This window comes from Cololabis saira, chromosome 18 (assembly GCF_033807715.1).
Source record: "Cololabis saira isolate AMF1-May2022 chromosome 18, fColSai1.1, whole genome shotgun sequence".
Taxonomy (NCBI): Eukaryota; Metazoa; Chordata; class Actinopteri; order Beloniformes; family Belonidae; genus Cololabis; species Cololabis saira.
This window is the reverse complement of record NC_084604.1, coordinates 35,247,966-35,273,689: the sequence shown is the minus strand read 5'-3', so window position 1 is coordinate 35,273,689 and position 25,724 is coordinate 35,247,966. Positions and strand designations below refer to the sequence as shown.

The 25,724-nt window shown below is 38.6% G+C and overlaps 1 protein-coding gene across 1 annotated transcript in view; it reads right to left on the bottom strand.

The window, feature by feature from the left end:
- LOC133418410 (kinesin-like protein KIF13B) overlaps window positions 1-25,724 on the bottom strand; it is a 96,374-nt gene that overhangs the window by 55,284 nt on the left and 15,366 nt on the right. Inside the window, 10 exon segments of the mRNA XM_061707082.1 lie at window positions 1,330-1,440; window positions 4,878-5,090; window positions 5,188-5,299; window positions 6,668-6,780; window positions 8,495-8,629; window positions 8,708-8,795; window positions 10,434-10,614; window positions 20,354-20,446; window positions 21,712-21,772; window positions 21,855-21,867. Coding sequence (XP_061563066.1) covers window positions 1,330-1,440; window positions 4,878-5,090; window positions 5,188-5,299; window positions 6,668-6,780; window positions 8,495-8,629; window positions 8,708-8,795; window positions 10,434-10,614; window positions 20,354-20,446; window positions 21,712-21,772; window positions 21,855-21,867 — 1,120 coding nt within the window.

The following is a 25,724-nucleotide window of genomic DNA, read 5'->3' as shown; positions in this document are numbered from 1 at the left end:
CACCCAGCAGAACTAAACCAGAGAAACTACTGAAAACATGGACATTAAACCAGAGAAACTACTGAAAACATGGACATTAAACCAGAGAAACTACTGAAAACATGGACATTAAACCAGAGAAACTACTGAAAACATGGACATTAAACCAGAGAAACTACTGAAAACATGGACATTAAACCAGAGAAACTACTGAAAACATGGACATTAAACCAGAGAAACTACTGAAAACATGGACATTAAACCAGAGAAACTACTGAAAACATGGACATTAAACCAGAGAAACTACTGAAAACATGGACATTAAACCAGAGAAACTACTGAAAACATGGACATTAAACCAGAGAAACTACTGAAAACATGGACATTAAACCAGAGGAATTTATTTTGTAATCTACATTTTAGTCTCGTTTTTATTCCTCTACGACAGAGGTTTTCAACTGGTTTTGTCCCAGGAACCACCATTATAACCAAGAAGCAACTCGGGGACCAACTGCTTTTGGGGATGTTTGTTTTATTTTGCACCTTGCGTTTAAATAAGAGTATGGGATTGTATAGACTATTTATTTGCATCAGTGTCTATTTTTATTTGCACCTTTTGCTGTAAAAACAAAGAATCAAAATCAAACATTACATTCAAAAGAACAATTAAAGCCTGTATGTTAAGTAAATATAATGAAATATGTTAGTTAAGTTTGATTGACATACCCATAGACGGTGGTAATTTTATTTTTCTTTAGTTTTTTATTTCACTTAGTTGTTGTTATTTTGTTTTTTTAATTTATGTTATTTGTGAAGTTATTTCTTGGAAAAAGGGGCGGATCAGATAAGATTCTTCTTCTTTCTGCTCCCTTTTCATTCACAATTTAAGAACATTTGTATTTGTATTGAATTGTTTTATTTTTTTTGAATGAAATAAAGAATAAATGAATGAAATGAATGAAAAAAACTAAAAACAGTCAATGAAAAATGAACAATAGGAAGCCAAGAGGGCTTATAATATTACAAAGTTCACTCTCACTCATTTGACATAAATTGGATGGGTAAATTATTCACAAAAATGAATAGTAAATGGAAAATAAATTGAGTCTAAAGAATAAATATATTTTTTTTTAATTATTATTGTTTTCCATTTACAATTTCACGGACCACCAGAGGGCCTTGGACCACCGGTTGACAATCCCAGCTCTACGATATTCCATTATATATTTAATTATCGTTATCGTCACATGACCAGCATCTCGTCTGGTTTTCCTCAGGGGATAAAGGTTGGTTGACGACGATATTTAGTCATAATTTTCGTTGACGACAGCAGCTTCGCGTGAACCTCACCTGAGCGACGGCCTCCGTCTTCCGCAGCTTGTCCTCCCAGGTGACCGTCATCTCCTGGATCAGCTTCTCCGACTCCTCCAGCCGCTCCTTCAGCTCCGGCGCCTTCATGGACTGAGGACGACAAGTCAAGTCAAGTCATGTCAGATTTAATTATATTATTATTAGGGCCAAACTAAGATAAAAAAAAAAAGTGAAATTACGAGAATAAAGTCATAATAATATGAGAATAAAGTCGTAAAATTACGTGAATAAAGTCATAATGTTGCGAAAATAAAGTCGTAATAGAATAAAGTCGTAATATTACGAAAATAAAGTCATAACATTACGAGAATAAAGTCGTATTACGAGAATAAAGTCGTAACATTACGAGAATAAAGTCGTAATAGAATAAAGTCGTAATATTACGAAAATAAAGTTTTAATATTACAAGAATAAAGTCGTAACATTACAAGAATAAAGTGGTAATTTATGAGAATAAAGTCGTAATATTACGAGAATAAAGTGGTAATTTATGAGATCTCTAACAGGAAGAGCATCTTCTCCCTGTGTTAAAATGAGGAGTATCTTATGAAGTTATATTTATATATTATATTATATATCACTACTTTATTCTCGTAATATTACGACTGTATATTCTCACAACATTATGACTTTATTCTGGTAATTCTACGACTTTATTTTCCTTTTTTTTTTTGTCTTAGTTTGGCCCTAATACTCCGTCGTACAAAACAACTCAAAGTGCTTTACATAAAATCGTTCCAATAGGCTTCTTGAATTACAATCAACATCATACAGAACACAATAAAAACATTAACAGTAAGATTAAAAAATAAAGTTAAAAATTAAAATAGAAATAAGAAATAAAAGCTAACAGTCGATAAAAAGTGCTGCGGTTTAGCAGCAGTTAAAAGCAGAAGTAAACATAAGGGTCTTTAACGTTTTAAAAATAGGCAAAGTTGGGGCAGATCTAAGGTCGTCCGGGAGTTTATTCCAGCTATATGTGGCATAATAGTAGAAAGCGGCTTTGGCATGCTTTGTTTTGGTCCTAGGCAGAGCTGGGTAGAGGAGCCAAAAATTGTACTCAAGTAAAAGTACTGTTACTTCAGAATAATGTGATTCAAGTAGAAGTAAAAAGTAGTCATCCAAATAATTACTTGAGTAAAAGTAAAAAAGTACTTGGTGAAAAAACTACTTAAGTACTGAGTAACTGTTGAGTAACGTCTGATTTATTTTTTTAACACAACCATTCAAACAGACAAAAGTACAAAATAATCATCTTCAGGCAAATTAAATCAATAAAATAATACAATTAATTAAAATGAATAAAAAATAAAAAATAGCTTAAATTAAAATAATCTTAAAGTAAATTCAAGTACTTTAATAAATAATAAAATAACAGAATAAAAACATAAATTAGGCACAAGTAGCACACAATTTCAAGCCTTTGTACTTTTCTTTTTTAACCAGGCAGAACTAGAACAAACATGAACTCATAGAAACTCTGTGTGTGTTTGAGTCTGTGTAAATGTGACAAAACATGCAAAAACAAACATTTTTCCCAAAGAATCACCCAGTGATGTCATGAGATTGACGCGTACGTGGATAAAATGGATAAAAGAAAAGTAACAGCTCAACGTAGCCTAATGTAGCGGAGTAAGAGTAACAGTTTCTTCTTCACAAATCTACTCAAGTAAAAGTACAAAGTATAGTGATTCAAAACTACTCCTAAAAGTACAACATTTCCCAAAACTTACTCAAGTAAATGTAACGGAGTAAATGTAACTCGTTACTACCCACCTCTGGTCCTAGGAACAGTTAGCAGACCAGTCCCTGATGACCTAAGAGGTCTAGGGGGTGCATAGTGTAAAAGCAGTTCAGAGATGTACTTTGGGCCTGACCCGTTAAGAGATTTATACACTAGTAATAAAATCTATTCTATGACACACTCGTAGCCAATGCAGAGATTTAAGAACTGGTGTAATGTGTTCAGCTTTCTTGGTTCTTGTTAAAACTGTATCAGCAGCATTCTGAATGAGCTGAAGTTGTTTAATAGCTTTTTTAGGGAGGCCTGAGAAGAGACTATTGCAGTAGGGCTGGGCGATATATCGAGATTTAATATATATCGATATATTTTCAAACGCGATATGGTACGAGACAATATCGTTTATATCAATTAATTTTTTTTTTTTTTTTATGATTTTGATATAGCTTATTTTGTGACAAATTGACTTGAATGTTTTATTTGAGATTTGCACAAATGTTTTGTTATTTGCACAACTGTCAACCTCAGTGGAAAAGTCTGCCTGTTACTGTCTACATTGTATTAATTGCACAGGGTATTTTAATGTAATTGTTATGCTGGAAAGGGATATTTGTTTTATTTTATTCTAGAAGCATTTTTATTCTATATGTGCAGGCAGTTTATTTTTATTTCATTTGTTTTATACATTTTGATATTGTGCAGACCTCTGTTAATAAAGGTACCTGTGTGACATTTGGCACGAGGCTTTGTATTAAAACTGACAGTTTTTTTAAGGGTTTTCCTCAGAAAAAATGAAGCTAACAGAGATGCTAACAGAGATGCTAACAGAGATGCTATGCTATAATGCTTTGGGGGAAACCCCAATTATGGCACAGAAAAAATATCGATATATATCGAGTATCGCCATTCAGCTAGAAAATATCGAGATATGACTTTTGGTCCATATCGCCCAGCCCTATATTGCAGTATTCTAACCTGCTAGAAATGAAAGCATGAATATGTTTTTCAGCGGAGACGTGAGACTGCGAGCGGAGCGGCACGGCCCAGGGTGCCCCCCATAGACGTCGGAACTAGGGGTGCGGGGGGTGCGGCCGCACCCCCTCCGACCCCCCCCCCCCCATCAGCCTCCCTACCCACAGCATTATGCTTAAAAAATAAAAATAAAGAATCTGAATTTAAACTGAATTTGTCTGACTTACTACATTTATCTCATAATGCACAGATCTAGGCTATGTGACAATCCTGCACACCTTGCAGCCCCAAACCCGCTCCATGCTGTCGGAGGTGGAGAAGCTCATAAAGCTCTGTCTGGCCCTGCCCATATGTCGCGGCATCCGAGCGCTCTTTCTCTGCCTTGCGCAGATTGAAAACCTGGCTGCGCAATACTATGAAGCAGGAAAGACTCACGCATTTGGGCATTATGAATGCGCATAGTGACCTTATTGATGAATGCGATGTTTCGGCCCTGCTTGAAGAATTCATCAGCAGGTCAACTGAGAGAAGGTCCACTTTTGGAAAAGTGTGAAAGCCCTTTGGAGCGCAAACTGTTCTTTTTCTGAATGCTGTTTTTATAGCCTAGTGTTATGTGTCTTAATAAAGGCTTGATTTATTCATTCATTTATTTCGTTTCATTTTCTTAACAATTAAGATGCTGCATTATAGTTCGTTAATCATTGATACTGTAAGTGTGCGTCTCTCCCCCGACCCTCCCAAAAAAAATCCCGCCCCCCCTCTCAGAAAATAGTTCCGACGTCCATGGTGCCCCCTGGTGACGGCGGCGTGTTACCTCGGCCTCCGTGAGCTGCTCCCTCAGCTTCTCCACCTCCTCCCGGAGCTCCCGGATGATGCGGGCGTTGGGGTCCTCGTTCACCACGGCGTGGTTGACGATGCTCTTGGCCCGGTCGGCGTAGCGCAGCGTGGACAGCGTCTCGTCGTAGTTGTCGGCCGCCGGGCTGATGGTGGCCACCATGGCGGTGCGGCTGTTCCCCCCCAGGCTGTCCTGCGGAGGGAGAGGAAGGGCGTGAGAAGTCAGAAACACGACAGACGACCCGACGGTCCTCGTCTCCTCATCTCCTCGGCTCCTCGTCTCCTCGTACCTTGAGCAGCCAGGTCAGCACCGAGTCTCTGTAGGGGACGAACTTGCTCCGGTTCTTGCCGACGCCCTGATCCGCCAGGGCCGAGATCACCAGCCCCAGAGTGCTGAGAGACCTGGGGGGAGAGGTCAGAGGTCAGATCAACGGATCACAGATCAACACGTCCATTCTGACGGAATTAGGCTGGATATTATTATTATTATTATTATTATTATTATTATACTTTATTTAATACAAAACAAGTAAGATGGATGGATGGATGGATGGATGGATGGATGGATGGATGGATGGATGATAAAAGAAAGGATGGATGGATGGATGGATGGATGGATGGATGGATGATAAGAGAAAGGATGGATGGATGGATGCATTGATGGATGGATGGATGGATGGATGATAAAAGAAAGGATGGATGGATGGATGGATGGATGGATGGATGGATGGATGGATGATAAGAGAAAGGATGGATGGATGGATGGATGGATGGATGGATGATAAAAGAAAGGATGGATAGATGGATGGATGGATGGATGGATGGATGGATGATAAGAGAAAGGATGGATGGATGGATGGATGGATGGATGGATGGATGGATGACAAAAGAAAGGATGGATGGATGGATGGATGGATGACAAAAGAAAGGATGGATGGATGGATGGATGGATGGATGGATGGATGATAAAAGAAAGGATGGATGGATGTAGTGTTGTTTTTATCAGCCTGTTTCAACTTTAGTCTAGTCTTTGGGTCCAGTTATCATTTTAGTTTTTATTAGTTTTAGTCACGTTCATTCTCCTTTTAGTCGTGTTAAGCTTCAGTCGACTAAAAGTCTGAGCATTTTAGTCTTACTTTAGTCAGAAAAACAAGTAACAATACAAATGTGCAAAACAAAAATGCATACAGGTACATGACAAGAGGGGACACTAGAAAACAAATAAAAAAACAAAGTCAATGTTTTTGCTCAGATTTTTTCTACAGGACTGTCTCAGAAAATTAGAATATTGTGATAAAGTCCTTTATTTTCTGTAATGCAATTAAAAAAAACTAAAATGTCATACATTCTGGATTCATTACAAATCAACTGAAATATCGCAAGCCTTTTATTATTTTAATATTACTGATTATGGCTTACAATTTAAGATTAAAATTCCCAGAATATTCAAATTTTTTGAGATATTTGAGTTTTCTTTAGCTGTAAGCCATAATCAGCAATATTAAAATAATAAAAGGCTTGCAATATTTCAGTTGATTTGTAATGAATCCAGAATGTATGACATTTTTGTTTTTGTAATTGCATTACAGAAAATCACAATATTATAATTTTCTGAGACAGTCCTGTATGTGGGTGTGTGAGTATGATGGTTATTTTAGGAGAGAGACAGCAGCCAAAAAAATAAAGCTAAATAAATAAATAAATGGGATAATTAAAAATAAAAAAATAAAAAAAAGGGGGAGGTTGGATATTACTATACTGTTTCCTTACTTGTTGATGTTGCTTCCTTCCTTCAGCCGCTCCCCCGCCGCGCCGGTCTTCGCCGCGCGCTCGCTCCCGGCCAGATCCACCAGACTCAGCTTACTCACCTTCTCCCCGCTGGTCTGGAGATGATAATAATAATAACAACAATACAGAAATAACAACATAAAATAATATTTAATAATAATAATAAAAAATAATTAATAAAAATACAGGAATAATAAAATAAATATTTAATAATAATACTACTGGTATAATAAAATAAATAATATTTCATAATAATAAAGGAATGATTAAATACATATTTAATAATAATAATAATAATACATGGATAATAAAACATTTACACAATTATACATTTAATAATTATACTAATACATGAATAATACAATAAATATTTATTAATAATAATAATAATAATAATAATAATAATAATAATAATAATAATAATAATAGGGACGAGGGGTCATGTGCAGCGATGTTGTGAGGGCGTGTTTTATTTTTTTATTTATTGAAACTAATAATTGATAAGATTTGATTCTGTTCCAGATTGGTTGGAAGTTTTGACAAAACATAATATTTTACCTTCAACTTCCCGATCTGATCACGTGACCGATCATGTGATGTCAGACAATCAGGAGGAAATAATCTATAAACCTTTTTTTTTTCTTCCAAAAAGCAACTTTTTTCAGGCGTCATTGAAGACTTTTGTAAATGTTTTAAATTCTAACTTGTTCGGTTTCCAATCTTCTCAGTGAGCAGTAGGTGCTGCCGCCGCAGGCCCCTCCCCCGTAACACACACACACACACACACACACACACACACACACACACACACACACACACACACACACACACACACACACACACACACACACCATGGGTAATCTATGCAATCATGCAGTTTTGCAAAAAAGTGACGCACCTGCATACAAGCCGCATCCGCTCTATTTAAAAAAAAAAAAAAAAGATCTGCAAGCCGCAGATATTTATGTTGTTAGATTAGATATTTACTACATATACAGAAGGATTTTGAACTGTAAATGATGTACATGTTTGTACCTAAATAGATCCTTTCCTAACAGTGTCTTTTAACACGGCAGCAACTTTGCTGATTAAAACGGGACAGAACCAAGAGAAAATAACAGTATTTATTTATCTGTTTATCTGTTTGAAATCTGCTTCTACCTACTTCTATCTGCTAAAGAAGAAGTAGCGTATTCTTCTTTGCATTTATTTTGTCTTAGTTTTTATTCTAATTCTTGGTTAGAGCGCCCCGAGTATTTATCGAAGTATTTTTCGAAATATCGGACAAAAAAGTCGAAATGTCGAGAAAAAAAAGTCAAAATGTTGAGAAAAAAAGTCAAAATGTAGAGAAAAAAGTCGAAATGTCGAGAAAAAAGTCGAAATGTTGAGAAAAAAAGTCGAAATGTCGAGAAAAAAGTCAAAATGTAGAGAAAAAGTCGAAATATCGAGAAAAAAAGTCAAAATGTTGAGAAAAAAAGTCAAAATGTTGAGAAAAAAAGTCAAAATGTCGAGAAAGTTATCCATTTATCTGTTTGAAATCTGCTTCTACCTACTTCTATCTGCTAAAGAAGAAGTAGCGTATCCTTCTTTGCATTTATTTTGTCTTAGTTTTGATTCTAATTCCGGTTAGAGCGCCCCGAGTGGTGGAAGAAAAATCCACAGAATAGCCGCACATTTGTATAAGCTGCACGGTTCAAAACCTATGAAAAAAGTAGCAGCTTTTAGTCCAGAAAATACGGTATTCATCCAGTGTTGGAATATAATTAAGCAGTTAATTGCAAAGCAGTTAATTGCAGAGCGGCGTCTCACCCCCGACTGCAGGTCCAGCAGCGTGTGCGTGAGGATGATGTTGAAGACGGCGTGCGAGCGGCTGCTCTCCTCGTTCATGTTCGTAGCCGCCACCGTGCGGGACTTGTTCCCCTCCGACATCAGGGACTCGATGTCCTGTTGGAAACGCGGCCAGGTTATTTCCCGCGGCTCTGAGACGTGATAAAAGAGACCTGACTGGTTAACGGATGTCACCTTGTAGCTGGCCACGGCCAGGCGGGACAGGCCGTCCACGTACGGCCCCAGGACCTTGTGCTCCCGGACGCGGAGCGCCTGGCGACTCCTGCAGACACCAGCCGACACAAACAGATAAATAAAGGCAGTAAAATCTTAAAAAAGGAAGATTATGGGCTGGTTCTCCGTCCCCAGTAGTCCATGGGCCAGAACCCAACATTGCACTTGTCAGCACCACTCAAGGTGACCAAACTTACTTATGATTTTTGAAAAGATCCATGTCTGTAGATGATATTTTGGTCTGATAACCTTCCTGAGTGGCAGCTGGATCAGAGTTATCAGCTCATGAAGTTCAGAACATTACATTTTAGATGCTGGTGAATATCCTGGTTTAGACTCATGTACAGGATATCTGTCAATGTTTCACAATATTGTCTTTGGTATCATTTTAAACGGGACCTTTTAAAAATTCATTCAAGCTAAGATGTGAATCTTTCTGACCAACGTAGAGGTCACTGCAGCTCTTTAAACTATAAACAACACACATTTTTACACCATTTTCGCCTACTATCTTTTAGCCCTGTGTCATCTAGGAACAACAGAGACACAAAATACAAAAACAGGAATACTCACAGGACCATAAGGATTCAGGAAATGTATTATATACCCGTACTATATCATTGTTGCAGGTCATTGTGAGCTTTAAACTAGAAGAGCATCATTAGGCTCCTATGAAACTATAACAGCCACTAGGCCAGGCGTCGGCAACCCAAAATGTTGAAAGAGCCATATTGGACCAAAAACACAAAAAACAAATATATCTGGAGCCACAAAAAATGAAGTCTTGTATGTATAAGCCTTAGAACAAAAGGCAACACATGCTGCATGTTTCTATATTAGTTATAACTGGGGGAAGATTTTTTTTTTCATTATGCACTTCGAGAAAAAAGTCGAAATGTCGAGAAAAAAGTCAGAATTTCATCAAAAAAGTCGAAATGTTGAAAAAAAAGTCGAAATGTCGAGAAAAAAGTCAGAATTTCATCAAAAAAGTCGAAATGTTGAAAAAAAAAGTCGAAATGTCGAGAAAAAAGTCAGAATTTCATCAAAAAAGTTGAAATGTTGAAAAAAAAAGTCGAAATGTCGAGAAAAAAGTCAGAATTTCATCAAAAAAGTCGAAATGTTGAGAAAAAAGTCAAAATTTCGAGATTAAAAAGGAAAGGAAAAAGGAAGAAAAAAGAGAAAAAAGAAAAGGAAAAAAAGAAGAAAAAAAGAAGAGAAAAAAAAGGAAAAAATAAGAGATAAAAAGGAAAAAAAAAGGTCAAACATTTTTGAAAAAGCTCCAGGAGCCACTAGGGCGGCGCTAAAGAGCCGCATGCGGCTCCAGAGCCGCGGGTTGCCGACCCCTGAACTAGGCTGATGTCACAAACTGGTCTTTATCACGCAAGGACATAAAAGACACCACAGATGAGGTAAGGAACCGGTTTAGTTTTATAAACAAGCATCTAAAATGTAATTTTCTGAAGGGGGTGGGTAACTCCATGAGCTGATAACTCTGATCCAGCTGCCACTCAGGAAGGTTATCATACCGGAATATCATCTACAGACATGGATCTTTTCAAAGATTTGTCACCTTGAGTGGTACTGATATCAGGTCTGGCCCATCGACTAGACTACAGGTCTGGGCGTTGCTCCGCGGGAGGAGCGGGAGCCGCCGGAGGCCCGGGCGGCGGAGCTTCCTCGTCCTCACCCTTTGGGGTCCAGCAGGTCCCGGACCTTCTCGTTGTAGATCTCCATGAAGGAAACCTCCACGGCGAAGGTCTCGCCCTCGAAGGCCTCCTGCACCGTCCGGCTGAACAGCGAGCTGCAGAGGCGAGGGATGAGGCCGGGCTGCTCCGCCGAGCCCATCATGGTGTACGACTTCCCAGAACCTGCAGGAACACGCAGAGCAGAGACGCTCTTACAAGCCGGGCCAGAACCGCTCCAACGCTGAAGTGTTTAAATTAAATTAAATTAAATTTGTACCAGCAGCCATCAGTGCTATTAATAAGTGAGGGAAACATCTAGGCCTGTGTTGAAAAAATTGATTTCCCAATTCTAAATCGATTCTCATATTAATTCCTAAAAATCGATTAATATGTCTAAAGATCAAAAAAAAAAATTGATTTTTTGGGTTTTTTTTTTTTCTTTTATTTATTTATGTATTTTTTTTCCTTCATCATTACATTACAACTTTTTTTTTTTTTTTGTTTATCCCCAAAAAAGGAATGTTTTGTTGGACACGAGAATAACTGGTGCCATGTTTTTGCCTTTAAATATGTTTAAAGGTATGAAAACATTAAAGTGTTAGGTTATAATTGCATAAATTGTCTTTATTTCATTACTTTATATACTGTCTTGTGGTTACATTTGCAAAAAATGCTAAGAACCAAATGCTCAAAAATTAAAAACCAAAATAGACCGAAAAAGGAACAAATAAAAATGGAATGTGGGAAAAAATAAAACCGATTTCATCCGTCTCTGTTTCCTCCCTGGATCTGTTTGATAATTCGGACCCACATGATGTTTCTGAAAGCAGTTCTATCAGCATTCTGGGAGCTGATTGGTCCTTACAGCATCATTAGCTGCAATACTTGCTGTTGAATCTCAATATAATACTAGTATTAATATGTTGCAGAACTACAGTCATATAATTCATGCAACAGCTCAAAAAACAGTTTTAATAACACTAACCCAAATCAATATCGGAATGGAATCGGATCAAATCTTGATAATCGATTCTGAATCTTAAGAATCGGAATCAAATCAATTCTTGACATTTGAATCGATCCCCAGCCCTAGAAACTGCAACATAACCTTGTATTTATGTTTTGTATTGTTTCCTTTATCTTGTTTTTATGAAAAGGCACATTTTTTATCCTTTGGCTTGGTTTGAATATTTTAGTGTTTTTATCTACTGATGTTTTTAAATTATCTTGCTTCTTATCTTGGGGCCGTCCTTCTTGTTCTTTGTTCTTTTAGCCAAAGCTGTCGTCACTTTATCTTATCCTGTGTTGTTGAGTGTCTGGTTTTGGATTGTATGAGGAAGCACTCACTGTAAACCAAATTTACCCAAGGGTACAATAAATCTATCTATCTATCTATCTATCTATCTATCTATCTATCTATCTATCTATCTATCTATCTATCTATCTATCTATCTATACATACATACCAGGGGTCGGCAACCCAAAATGTTGAAAGAGCCGTATTGGACCAAAAACCCAAAAAACTAATATGTCTGGAGCCGCAAAAAATGAAAAGTCTTGTAGCCTTAGAATGAAGGCAACACATGCTGCATGTTTCTATATTAGTGGGGGAAGATTTTTTTTTTTTTTATCATGCACTTCGAGAAAAAAGTCTAAATGTCGAGAAAAAAGTACAAATGTTGAGAAAAAAGTCAAAATTTCGAGAAAAAAGTCTAAATGTTGAGAAAAAAATCGAAATGTTGAGAAAAAAGTAGAAATGTCAAGATTAATGTTGAAGTACAATCTTGAGAAAAAAGTCGAAATGTCGAGAAAAAAGTCGAAATATTGAGAAAAAAAGTCGAAATGTCGAGGAAATAGTCAAAATTTCATGAAAAATTCTAAATGTTGAGAAAAACATTGAAATGTTGAGAAAAAAGTCGAAATGTCAAGATTAAAAAGGAAAGGTAAAAGGAAGAAAAAAGGAGGAAAAATGGAAAAAAGAAGTGAAAAGAAAAAAAGGAAAAAAAGAAGAAAAAAAAGAAAAAAGAAAAAAAAAGGAAAAAAGAAGAAAGGAAAAAAAAAAGGTCAAACATTTTTGAAAAAGCTCCAGGAGCCACTAGGGCGGCGCTAAAGAGCCGCATGCGGCTCTAGAGCCGCGGGTTGCCGACCCCTGGTCTATACATACTGAGAGTCTCAGCTTTTATTCAGGGATTCAGAGAATGAAGCCGACTGCTAAAGTCCCGGGTGTAAAAAGCGTCGCCAGCATCCGTTTGGGAGTCAGACAACTCAGAGAAACGACTTTAATGCAAAACTAATTAAAGTTGTTGTTTTTTTATGTGAATTTTAACCAGGGCCGTTCCTGACCCATTTGGCGCCCTAGGCAAAATATTTGCTGGCGCCCCCCCACCCCGTTCCCGTCTTGTCCCGTCCCGTCCACTACCACCACACACACACACACACACACACACACACGGAATAGCAATTTCTTTAGGATGTATTAAATAATTAAATATATAATATGTAATAAATAAGTAATACAACAACTCAGTGCAGCAATTAAATAAAGAAACAAGTGCAAACACAAACAAAATTTCAAATAGTAAAATAGGTCAAGTAAAAGGTATTGCACACAAATAACAACTACTACCAATAATAACTATATACAAAATACCCTGTAAAAACCTCAATTTAGCCCACAACATCTTACAATAACAATTTTAACAACAATAACAACAGCATTATAGCCATTGACCGGCTAACGTTTTAGCATCGCTCCCGTTTTCCCAACAATTATCTAGATTTTCAGCAGACAATCAGAAGTAAGTTTAACAATAAAACGTGAGCATTACTTAAATGCACATGATTGTCAAGGTCAGGGGCGGAGCAGGGGTCCCAGCCTAAGGGGGGCGAAGCATTCTAGATGGGCCCTTCTGGCTTAAACATCTCTGTTAAAACATAATCGCTAAAAAAAATGCCACAGATCAGCTCTCTGACACACAACTACAGCAGCAGCACACGGTCAGAACCTTCACATGAGGTTTCAGCACCAGGGATTTACCAGTCATTATGTCAAACCTAATTATAAGCCTAATGCAGACTTTAAGATATAAGTATCAAACTGGAGATAAAAATCTAATGATCGACATCCATAGACATCCAGTGATGTCTATGGAAGCTCATTTCCGCCAGTAAAAGAAAAAAATAAGATGAAATCTTAGCCTTAAAAATAAAAATATCATAATTTTGTCATAATTTTGACATAAAAAGTCATAATTTCAATCTCATAATTATGGCTTTCTATCTCATATTTTCGACTTTCTATCTCATAATTTCAACTTTTTATCTCATAATTATGACTTTCTATCTCATAATTTCGACTTTCTATCTCATAATTTCGGCTTTCTATCTCATAATTTCGACTTTCTATCTCATAATTATGACTTTCTATCTCATAATTTCGACTTTATATCTCATAATTTCGACTTTATATCTCATAATTATGACTTTATATCTCATAATTATGACTTTCTATCTCATAATTTTTACTTTGTATCTCATAATTATGACTTATCGTGGGGATATTTTTACTTTTAAGGCTAAGTTTTCATCTTAGCCATAGATGTCGGATTCGCTGAGTAGATCAATTCAGACACGTGTGTTCAACCTACACAACAGTTTACAATGTGCGACGACATGTATTTAACACAATCAGACATGGCGGTCAAACTGCAAAAAACAATATAGGAAAGGCCTGATATTCAGCGTCATGACAATGTTATCAGAAATAATTAATAATATGACAGCTTACCAATGATGGTTTCATCCAGGGTTGGGCAGAAAACCTCAACAAAACATATTTCCATCCACATCAAAACATATTTCCTGCTTTAAGGCTCCTTCTGATGCGACAACTGGCTAAAGGCTGATTTATGCTTCTGCGTTACAACGACGCAGAGCTACGGTGTAGTGGGTGGGGGAGGGGGCGCCGCACGCGAGTGTGTTGAGGTGAGGGACCGCAGCAAAATTAATTGTGGCTGCCAGAGAGGCAGAAGGATGCAGCCAGGCAGAAATTAAAATTAGAAAAACGATTCCCTAATTATTTAAAGACTTTTGGCTATATATGTACTACTGTTGTTTTTTAGTGTATTCATTTCTAATTTTTCAAAAAAAACGAAAAAAAAAACAAAAAAAAAAACAGCTGGTTGCATGGCGCCCCCTGGCATGCTGGCGCCCCTAGCATTTGCTTAACCTGCCCTATGGGCGGCACGGCCCTGATTTTAACCCTGAAAAACAGGAAGTGGAGTGTGAAATGGTGGAAATCAAACCTGAACGAAATGTTGAGACGGAGCAAAAATCGTTCAGCTAAATGAGTCGGATAAGAACTTCTCGTCTAAATCCCATTTAGTCCCTCAAACACCTGAATAAAAGTTTTAAATGTTAAACGAAACATAAAAAATACATGTCTAAATTCAAGAAGCTGATCATCGATTTATAACAAGAGAAAAAGTAATTAGTTCACTTTGGTGTTGCACGACGACAGACGGACGTCTGGGACGAAAACGCCACAAAACCCCCCCAAAATACGCTAAAGCTGCTGCGAGAACCTCACACTAAAACAAGCGGCTGATGTCCTTCCTGATTTCCTGACCAACAGCTCAGAGTTTCCAACTGCTGTACTTTCCAACGAAGCGTGACTCTGGTCACCATTACTGGAGTTGTAAAAAAAAATCAGGGGGGATGGTGGATTTTATCATATGGGGACAGATAATTTGTGCTGATTACAAATAATATAATATATTACAAATAATAGCAGTGACCAAAACACCTGCAGAAATACTGCAGGAATGACATAGCAGCAGTTAAATGCAGCCTTCTGTAAGCTTTAAATATCCACTGGGCTTACATCAAATACATCAAAACACAACAATAAAAAACACTTTTCTGAACTTATCAATATGACTTTGTCCTTCACAGGATAAGTAAAATGGATCACTGCAAAAACTCAAAATCTTAACAAGAATATTTGTCTTATTTCTAATTAAAATGTCTCATTTTAGTAAAACAATCTTATTACACTTAAAACAAGACTCATCACTGGAAAAAACAACAATTTTCACCTGTTTCAAGTAGATTTTCACTTGAAATAAGTAGAAAAATCTGCCAGTGGAACAAGATTTATTTGCTTGTAATAAGAAGATAAATCTTGTCCCACTGGCAGATTTTTCTACTTATTTCAAGTGAAAATTTACTTGAAACAGCTGAAAATTGTCAAAAAAGTTATTTTTCTGGTGTTATTTTTCTGGTGATGACTCTAAATGTTGAAATAGCAGTAAAACCACCAGTTATTATCGTTCACGAAAACAAACGAAATAACGAAAACTAAAATTGAAAAAACTATTTCGTTAACTGAACTAAATAAAAACTAAAATTAAAAGACAAAAACGATTACTAACTGAAACTATATTGCGTGTTTAGAAAACTAACTAAAACAAACTGAAATTATAGATATAATTTCCTCCGTTTTCGTCCCTGTCAATATAAGCCTCTTGGTATGATCAATGTATTCTGCTCTGGCCGTTTATCTCCAACTGGCAGCTACAGCACCTGAACGCCTCACGGTCCGTGACGTCAAAACTAAAACTAAAACTAAACTAAAACTAAGCATTTTTGAAAATATAAAAACTAATAAAAACTAGCAAACCCACACTAAAAACGAATTAAAACTAAATGAATTGAAGGAGAAAAAGTCAAAACGAAATAAAACTAAACTAAAATGAAAAATTCAGAACTATTATAACCCTGAAAACCACATTCATTGATGAAATGACATAAGGGATGGAAAGGAGGGATGGCAGTTTTACAGGGGGGGTGATTTGGACCGTTTTTATTTCAGGGGGGGATGCCATCCCCCCTCATCCCCCCTCAACTCCAGTACTGCTGATCAGGGATCACGTGTCCTCGCTCGACCGTAAACCTGGAAACCTGAAAAGTCCCTGGACTGGAACCGAGGTGAAACCACTTTGGGCCCCTGAGCAAGGCCCTTAACCCTCGCTGCTCCCCGGGCGTTGTACCGGCAACCCCCCTGCCCCTAGTTTGACTAGAGACGGGTTAAACGCAGAGAAAGAACTTCCCCCTTGTGGGACTAATAGAGGAAAAGTTATTCTTAGTTATAAAAACGGTCACATCATCATCTTCGCCGCAGCTCGTCTCCGTACATCCAGAAAGACGCAGCCTGCATCCATAAAGCTTTTCGGTTGCCTAGCAACTGGTGTCCTACGTGGAAGTTATCTGGACATATCTGAGATGACCTTCACAGACTCCAGTTTTCTTCTTCTTCTTTTTACATAAACTTAACACACGAGCTCTCAGCTGTTCAGAGTCGTGACGCGTCGTCGCCGTGAAATCAGTTCAGTTGATCAGAGTTTCAGCTTCCAGCTCTCGTAAAGACATCAAGATAAGTCGCCACATGAAATGAATAAATCTGCCTTAAAAATCCAAGGTTGCAAAGAATAATATCTAGAAAGAAAGGTTAAAAGCGTGTAAGACCGGTCACGTGACGACTCTGATCCATTAAATCAGATCTTTATCTCAACCGGACCTGACCGGTACCGTGGATGCAGCAACATTTCCCCAGGAAGAGATTTAAATACAGCTGCAATCTTTGCAATTTAAAAAAATAAATAAAAATCTACTTATTCAACAAACAACGTTATAATTGGAGGAGATCTAACCCTGTTCAAGATTAATTTTATGACCGATGGTCGTCTAAACGTGACTCCAGTTACCCAAATACAATATTCAACAACTTTTACAAAGAACAAAATCAAACATTTTTATGGTCCGGATTAAATAGCAAATCAAGAATTGATAATTGGCTTGAAACTAATGAATTACTGACCAATGCAATCACCTCTGATATTTATTTTCCATACACCCCAAAACTGGAAACCAGGCTCAAATAAATATTGGAAACTTAACTCCAGTCTTCTTAAAAACGACACCTACTGTCAAAAAATGTGAGAGTTAATCCTGAATTTAAAAAGGATTCTGAATAATTCAATAGCCCAGTCCAAAAATGTGAATTTCTAAAATACAAGATTATAAAGTACTAACCTACATTTTTGTCGTGCGTCTTCATACCGGGATTATTACAAAAACACAATCTGGCTTCTTAAAAGGAAGATCAACCCACAACAATATTAGACTGGTAATGGACCTAACGGACGGGATTGAACTGAATTGAATTTCTTTGACTAAAAAAAAAGTAAATAAAGCTGAAATATTTATTTCACATGCGTTCGGTTATTTAGATCCTCCACAGATAAAAAGATGTGGGGGCGTGATAAAAACACGCCCTGACAAACTTTGGGGAACGCGCATTTGCAGGAGTCGAGTTTTCCAGGACATTTTGGACAGCACATTTTCAACAAAACTACCCCATGTCTCATTCACCTGTAAGCGAGAACGGTTTTAGGAGGGGCAGGGGTGGGCTGTTCCCACCCAAACGTGTCTCCATCCCGGCGAGAGTGGAGAGCGGGTGGTGGTGCGCCTACGGCGTAGCTGTGGCAACAGAGCCTGCACGGCACCGCAGCGCTCCGCCAGCCGCACCGGCGCTCCCCGCTCTCGCCGGGCCCAGGATGGAGACGCCTCCATCCCCACGGACCCCCGTACTGCTTACGAGCCGGAGCTGCTGCGGCGCTTCAGTGCGGCTGCACGTGTCCCTGCAGGCTGCTGCTGCTGCTGGGCAGAGAGTCCTGCAGCAGCAGCCCGGACTAACGGCTCTGCTCCCCGCTCTCACACACAGCGGGGACCGAGCTGCTCTGGAAATAACTACATAATAAATAACTACATACTGGGGGTCCGTGGCAGAGGGGAGGGAGGGGGTTACACTGGGACACTGAGCCCAGGAGGACCCGTGGGAAGTGGACACGGGGGGCCGGAAGCGAGTGCGCGCATGGGACGGGGGGGGGGGCATGACGGCATCTGATTGGTTCTTCCCCCCCTGCCAACTGGACCAATCCGTTTCATTCGGACTGAATGAAACGGATTGGTTAGAGTTTTTACATGATTTAAGCTGGGGGGGGGAGAACGGGGCGGGGCTTAGAGGAGGTGCCACTTTCAAATCTTGCTAGCTCTGAAACATTGCATATTATAACTTTAAGTCCATGGGTCATAACCCGCAAACTTTCTGACTTTCCACTTTCAAGGGAATAATATTCTGTGAAGCTCCTGAAGTAGCGGACGACACCACCGTCATCGGCCTGATCCGGGAAGGTGACGAGTCCGTGTACAGACGGGAGGTGGAACAGCTGGAACAGTGGTGCAGTCGGAACCACCTGGAGCTGAACCCGCTCAAGACTGTGGAGATTAGGCCTGTGTTGAAAAGATCGATTCTCCGATTTTAAATCGATTCTCATATTAATTCCTAAAAATCGATTCATATGTCTAAAGATCGATTTAAAAAAAAAAAATAAAATGTTTCTGAAAGCAGTTCTATCAGCATTCTGGGAGCTGATTGGTCCTTACAGCATCATTAGCTGCAATACTTGCCGTTTAATCTCAATATAATACTAGTAGTAATATTTTGCATAACTAGACAGTCATATAATTCATGCAACAGCTCAAAAAACAGTTTTAACAACAGTAACCCAAATCAATATCGGATCGAATCAAAGCGTGATAATCGATTCTGAATCTTAAGAATCGGAATCGAATCGATTTTTGAAATTTGAATCGATCCCCAGCCCTAGCGCAGATGACGGTGGACTTCAGGAAAAACCCACCACCACTCCCCCCCTCACCATCCTCAACAGCACCGTCTCCTCCACAGACTCCTTCAGGTTCCTGGGATCCACAATCTCCTGGGATTCGAAGTGGACCACCCACATCAACTCTGTCAGAAAGAAGCTCAGCAGAGGTTGTACTTCCTGCGTCAGCTCAGGAAGTTTAACCTGCCACAGCAGCTGCTGAACCTTCTACTCTGCCATCATCCAGTCTGTTCTCTGCTCTTCCATCACTGTCTGGTTCAGATCAGCCACCAAACTGGACAGGCACAGACTGCAACGGACAATCAGATTGGGCCTTCGCGCATGCAATTTTCACCAATAAAGGTCAAGGACTCAAAACGAAGTCCGATGACACCACCCATGAGTCTTTATATCAAGCCATTCAAAAGTTATGGCAGAAAGAAGGGACTATCAAATATGGACAGATCAGATGAAAGAGGGGCGTGCTTTTTGGCGTCTATCATCGCCACGGTAACGCTTTTGACTGAGAAAAGTAATGCCCATCGTCGCAGGATGGAGACGCACATTTTGATGTATAACACACCTGGGGGCACGTATTAACTGCCGAAGGAATGGCATAAATTTCGCCAAAATTACACAATTAATTCAAAATGGCCGACTTCCTGTTCGGTTTCGGCCATGGCGCCAAGAGACTTTTCTTTAAGTTGCAACATGATACAGGTGTGTACCGATTTTCGTGCATGTACGTCAAACCGTATCGTGGGGCTTGAGGCACAAGGTTTTTTCTAGGGGGCGCTGTTGAGCCATTAGGCCACGCCCATTAATGCAAACTATTAAATATCACATTTTTCGCCAGGCCTGGCTTGCGTGCAAAATTTGGTGACTTTTGGGGGAAAAAAGGACCTCCTTTCGTCAGAATAAAAATGAGAAAAACAATGAGAACATCTCCTACAGATACAATAGGGCCTTCGCACTGTAAGTGCTCGGGCCCTAATAAGAACCACAATCATATGCTGTAACAATGCACCTTTCAATAACCATGACTACCTCATACTGCTGCACCTTTCACTTTTTTAATTGTATATATGTTAATAAGAGCCATTTGTCTATTTACTGTACAGTGCATGTTCAAACTTGGCCAATAAACCTGATTTTGATTCTGAATAAGTCGACTTTTTTAAAGAAAGTAAAGTTACCAGTTTGTCCGTAAGCGAAGATGCAGGCGTTGTATCCCATGAAGGCGTTGTCCAGCAGACTCTCCCCGAGACACTGGAACACCACGTCCTGACCTGCAGGAGACGCTACCGTTACAGCGGGAATCACACGTTAAACACGCACATCCACAAGGAATCAGAGGAGGGAGATGCTGAAAGGTTGTTAGCAGTAAAAAAAATCAGGGGGGATGGTGGATTTTATCATATGGGGACAGATAATTTGTGCTGATTACAAATAATATAATATATTACAAATAATAGCAGTGACCAAAACACCTGCAGAAATACTGCAGGAATGACATAGCAGCAGTTAAATGCAGCCTTCTGTAAGCTTTAAATATCCACTGGGCTTACATCAAATACATCAAAACACAACAATAAAAAACACTTTTCTGAACTTATCAATATGACTCTGTCCTTCACAGGATAAGTAACATGGATCACTGCAAAAACTCAAAATATTAATAAGAATACTTGTCTTATTTCTAGTTAAAATGTCTCATTTTAGTAAAAAAATCTCATTACACTTAAAACAAGACTCATCACTGGAAAAAACAACATTTTTTACCTGTTTCAAGTAGATTTTCACTTAAAATAAGTAGAAAAATCTGCCAGTGGAACAAGATTTTTTTGCTTGTAATGAGAAGATAAATCTTTAAAATTTAAAATGTACTTGAAACAGGTGAAAAATTGTCAAATAAGCTATGTTTCCGGTGATGACTCTAAAGATACCAGAAAAATAACTTATTTGACAATTTTCACCTGTTTCAAGTAAATTTTCTCTTGAAATAAGTAAAAAAATCTGCCAGTGGGACAAGATTTATCTTCTCATTACAAGCAAAAAAATCTTGTCCCACTGGCAGATTTTTCTACTTATTTCAAGTGAAAATCTACTTGAAACAGGTGAAAATGGTCAAATAAGTTATTTTTCTGGTGCTATTTTTCTGGTGATGACTCTAAATGTTGAAATAGCAGTAAAACCACATTCATTGATGAAATGACATAAGGGATGGAAAGGGGGGATGGCAGTTTTACAGGGGGGATGATTTGGACCGTTTTTATTTCAGGGGGGGATGCCATCCCCCTCACTCCCCCTCATCTCCAGTACTGGTTGTTAGACATGGGGAGGGTTATTTTGCTCCAACGCAGCAGACAACAGAGCAACACATGTGTAACTGCAAGCGTCGGCCCTCCAGAAGTCCCGTCCAACGCTAAAAATAGCTCTGAATATCAGCAACAGTGTGTCAGGAGATAAGTGGAAGATATGACTCACCAGTCAGCGGAGTTGCTCGTGCTAAAAAGAGAGAATCATGGTGGGCCTGCTGTGAAAACGTACCGACCTGCAAACTTGTCCTGCTGGGACTCATCCATGGACCAGAAGCAGTAGTCGTAGGCGAACACCTGCAGGAAACGTGGGACACGTCAGGCGTTTCTGCACCAGTGTGAGCATGTTTCTAATGAAAGTCAAAGTTCTGATATTCACCTTAGGCTGATTCCTGTGGAGAGAAAAGAGAAAACACATTTAAAAAAGGACAGTTTTCACACAAGTTCATGCAAAAATATTAAATGCATTGAAAGATCTTTAAACATCTGAGCTTTTGGTCCAACTGAGAAGCACGTTGGTTCGCGTTGCCAGCATTAAGTCAGACTTGTTCCCAGTCGGACTTCGGCAGGGCTGCCCTTAATCACCGGACCAAGACCAGAGAATATCAAGACCAAGACTAGTTCAGTTCAAGGCCGAGACCAGAAAGAAACCTACCGTATTTTCCGCACTATAAAGGCGCACCTAAAAGCCTTACATTTTTTCAAAAACTGACCATGCGCCTTATAATCTGGTGCGCCTTATATATGGATCAATATTGAATGTTCCATTTTCTTCAGATATGTTTTTTTTCTTACATTTCTCCATACTTGGCCTTGCTGGGGTTGAAAGTCGCAATGAATGGGTGGCTTTTTTTGGCGGGAATACCGGCTTTCGCGAGTATGACGTTTATTTTAAGCAAAGAAAAACAATAAAATATATTTATTCTAATATGTCAAGATCACAATAATCTTCCAATTTAGAACTAAAATATTAAAGAACTAACACAAACAAAATACTCTTGAATTAAATACTTCGTTTTTTTTTTGTAATTTATTTTCCCAAGCCACTCGGAGCCGCAGTATAAGGATTTATTGCCGACCCTTGGTCTAATGGATGCATAACGTAACCCCAGCCTCTACTGTAGCGCCTTATAATGCGTTGCGCCTTATATATGGAAAAGGTTTTAAAATACGTCATTCATTGAAGGTGCGCCTTATAATGCGGAAAATACGGTAGTTATTTCCTGATCCTGCGTGATTGTATTCCATCATCCTGGTTCTAGTTTCCATATGAGCTTGTTTTCAACTGCAGCTCAATAACACAGAGAAGTGGATGATGATGTTGAACTCACTATAAATGTTTCCATCCATCAGCTGAGATCAGATCTGTGTGGCGACTGCACTACCGCTATTTCTACACTATTGGAGGATTGACTCCAGTGCTTTTAACCTTTGTACTGTCTTTGGATCAAGGAAGGAAGAAGGGAGGAAGGAAGGAAGGAAGGAAGGAAGGGAGGAAGGGAAAAAACAAGGAAGGAAGGAAGGAATGAAAGAAGAGAGGAAAGAAGGAAGGAAAGAAGAAAAAAAGGAAAGAAGGGAGAAAAGAAGGAAGGAAGGAAAGAAGGAATGAAAGAAAGAAAAAAAAAAAGGAACAAAGGGAGGAAAGAAGGAAGGAAGGAAGGAAGGAAGGAAGGAAGGAAGGAAAAAAAGAAGGAAAGGAGGAAAGAAGGAAGGAAGGAAGAAAAGAAGGAAGGAAGGGAAAAAAGAAGGAAGGAAGGGAGGAAAGAAGGAAGGAAGGAAGGAAGGAAGAAAAGAAGGAAGGAAGGAAGGAAGGAAGGAAAGAAGGAAAGAAGGAAGGAAGGGAGGAAAGAAGGAAGGAAGGAAGGAAGGAAGGAAGGAAGGAAGGGAAAAAAGAAGGAAGGAAGGAAAGAAGGGAGGAAAGAAGGAAGGAAGGAAGGGAGAAAAGAAGGAAGGAAGGAAGGGAGAAAAGAAGGAAGGAAGGAAAGAAGGAAGGAAGGGAAAAATCCTTAACCCGTACAAGGGTTAAGGATTGACACGACTACTAACTAGTCCCAAAGTCCTCTAGCAGAATAACCAGCTCCAACACCCCCCTCCACCTCAGAAAATACTGAATAGTAAATGTTACTGATTTAAATTGGACTTAATTTGGAGATGAAACCGGAATTTTAAATATTAAAAGATTCAATTATCAACTTGAAATTACATTATTTACCGTTATAGTAATCAGATTACACCGTATATCAGCATCACTGAAATGGACCTGATGCTTAATCAATCACAACAATATCAAATACTATTCATATATTTATTCAAACAAGGCCGTTATAAACACAAAACTGTAATTAAATACAGACACACATGCAGATGCACCAAAACATTAAATCAGATGTAAAATACAAATAGTTTACAAAACTGTACATTAACAAGAGGAAGAACTGCTGATACCAGATTCTGTCACCAAGAGACCCGAGACAAGACCACAAAAAAGTGGTCTTGAGACCAAGACCGGTCTGGAGAACTTTACAAGTCTAGGTGAAGGAAGTCTGGGCATCTCTGCTAAGACTGCTGCCCCTGTGACCCGGTAACGGATGAACGGACAGACGGACGGACGGACGGACGGCACTTCTGGAGGTTCAGAACCAGGACAGAAAGGCTCGAAGGGGCAGAAAGGTCACCCTGAAGGTCATGTCTGAGTATCCAACCTGAGACCTGACTCAGGCGGTAGAACCTTTATTCAATTAACATTTACTCCCTCTCCACAGTTTGAGGCGCATTCGCCCACTAAACCATCTACTAGATCAGGGGTCGGCAACCCCTCTAGAGCCGCATGCGGCTCTTTAGCGCCGCCCTAGTGGTTCCTGGAGCTTTTAAAAATGTTTGACCTTTTTTTTCCTTTTTTTCTTCTTTTTTTCTTTTTGTTTCCTTTTTTTCAAATTTTTTTCTTCCTTTTTCCTTTCCATTTTAATCTCAATATTTCAACTTTTTTCTCGAAATTTTGACTTTTTTCTCGAAATTTTGACTTTTTTTCTTTTTTTTCTTTTTTTTCTTCCTTTTTCCTTTCCTTTTTAATCTCGAAATTTTGACTTTTTTCTCGAAATTTTGACTTTCTTTCTCGACATTTCGACTTTTTTCTCAACATTTCGACTTTTTTCTCAAAGTGCATAATCAAAAAAAATATAGATACATGCAGCATGCGTTGTCTTCATTCTAAGGGTTATACAAAACTTTACATTTTTTGCGGCTCCAGACATATTTGTTTTTTGTGTTTTTGGTCCAATACGGCTCTTTCAACATTTTGGGTTGCCGACCCCTGTACTAGATTAACTCTAACCTTTTTGCATCAGATACTCGTGGGTAAATACATCACAGGAGCTTTCAGTCGTTAGCACTTCTGTAAACTTTCAAATCAATGCTCACACCGAGCCGCTAGAGAAATGTGTTTCTAGATAGTTACTAGATATAATAGCGGCCTCAGAACAAGTAGAGAGAGACAAAAACAGTTGATCACGTCGACTTTTAAAGATAAATACATATTTCATGTTTCTCTGCTGAGGATGAGACGTCGCACAGCGGTGAGGAGGAATCGTCAAAGCAAGAAGATCCAGGCTTAAACCTGCTGGTGCATCACTGCATCCTGGCCGTTTGGTAATGTTACATTTATCTGAACTCAAAACAAAACATTAAGAGCTGCTAAACCTGCAGCAGCGGCACATGTTCTTGTTTAAAAAATTAAATTTATTATCCATCTATGATATTAACATACTCCAATCATGTGCTTTCATTTACAAATGCACATATCTTGCAAATATGCTTCCAAGTACTTTCAAAGATTTTTTTAAGACCAATTCACAAATTCATAACTATAATACCAGACAATTTGAGGATATCCATTCTTCATTCAGTCGTACCAATAGCAGTCAGTTCTCCATCAAAGACAGAGGTGCCTCACTCTGGAACTCTCATATACTTATTGCAAAATCTTCACTGTCTATTAGTAGTTTTAAACAGAGATTGAAGACCAGCCTTATTGATCAAGCGTCTAGAAGTGCTTCCACTTAATGTGGACTCACTTCTGCACGTGCACACCGAGAAATTGTCTGTTTATATCCATCTTTTTGGAACGCTGTTTTTTTTTGTTTTTTGTTTTTTGTTCTTGCTATTATTTCAATACAATGTATTTTCAATACAATGTATCTTCTTGGTGAGAACTTTGAATAAGCCCATTTAGGGCTTCCTTTCTCACCTGCAC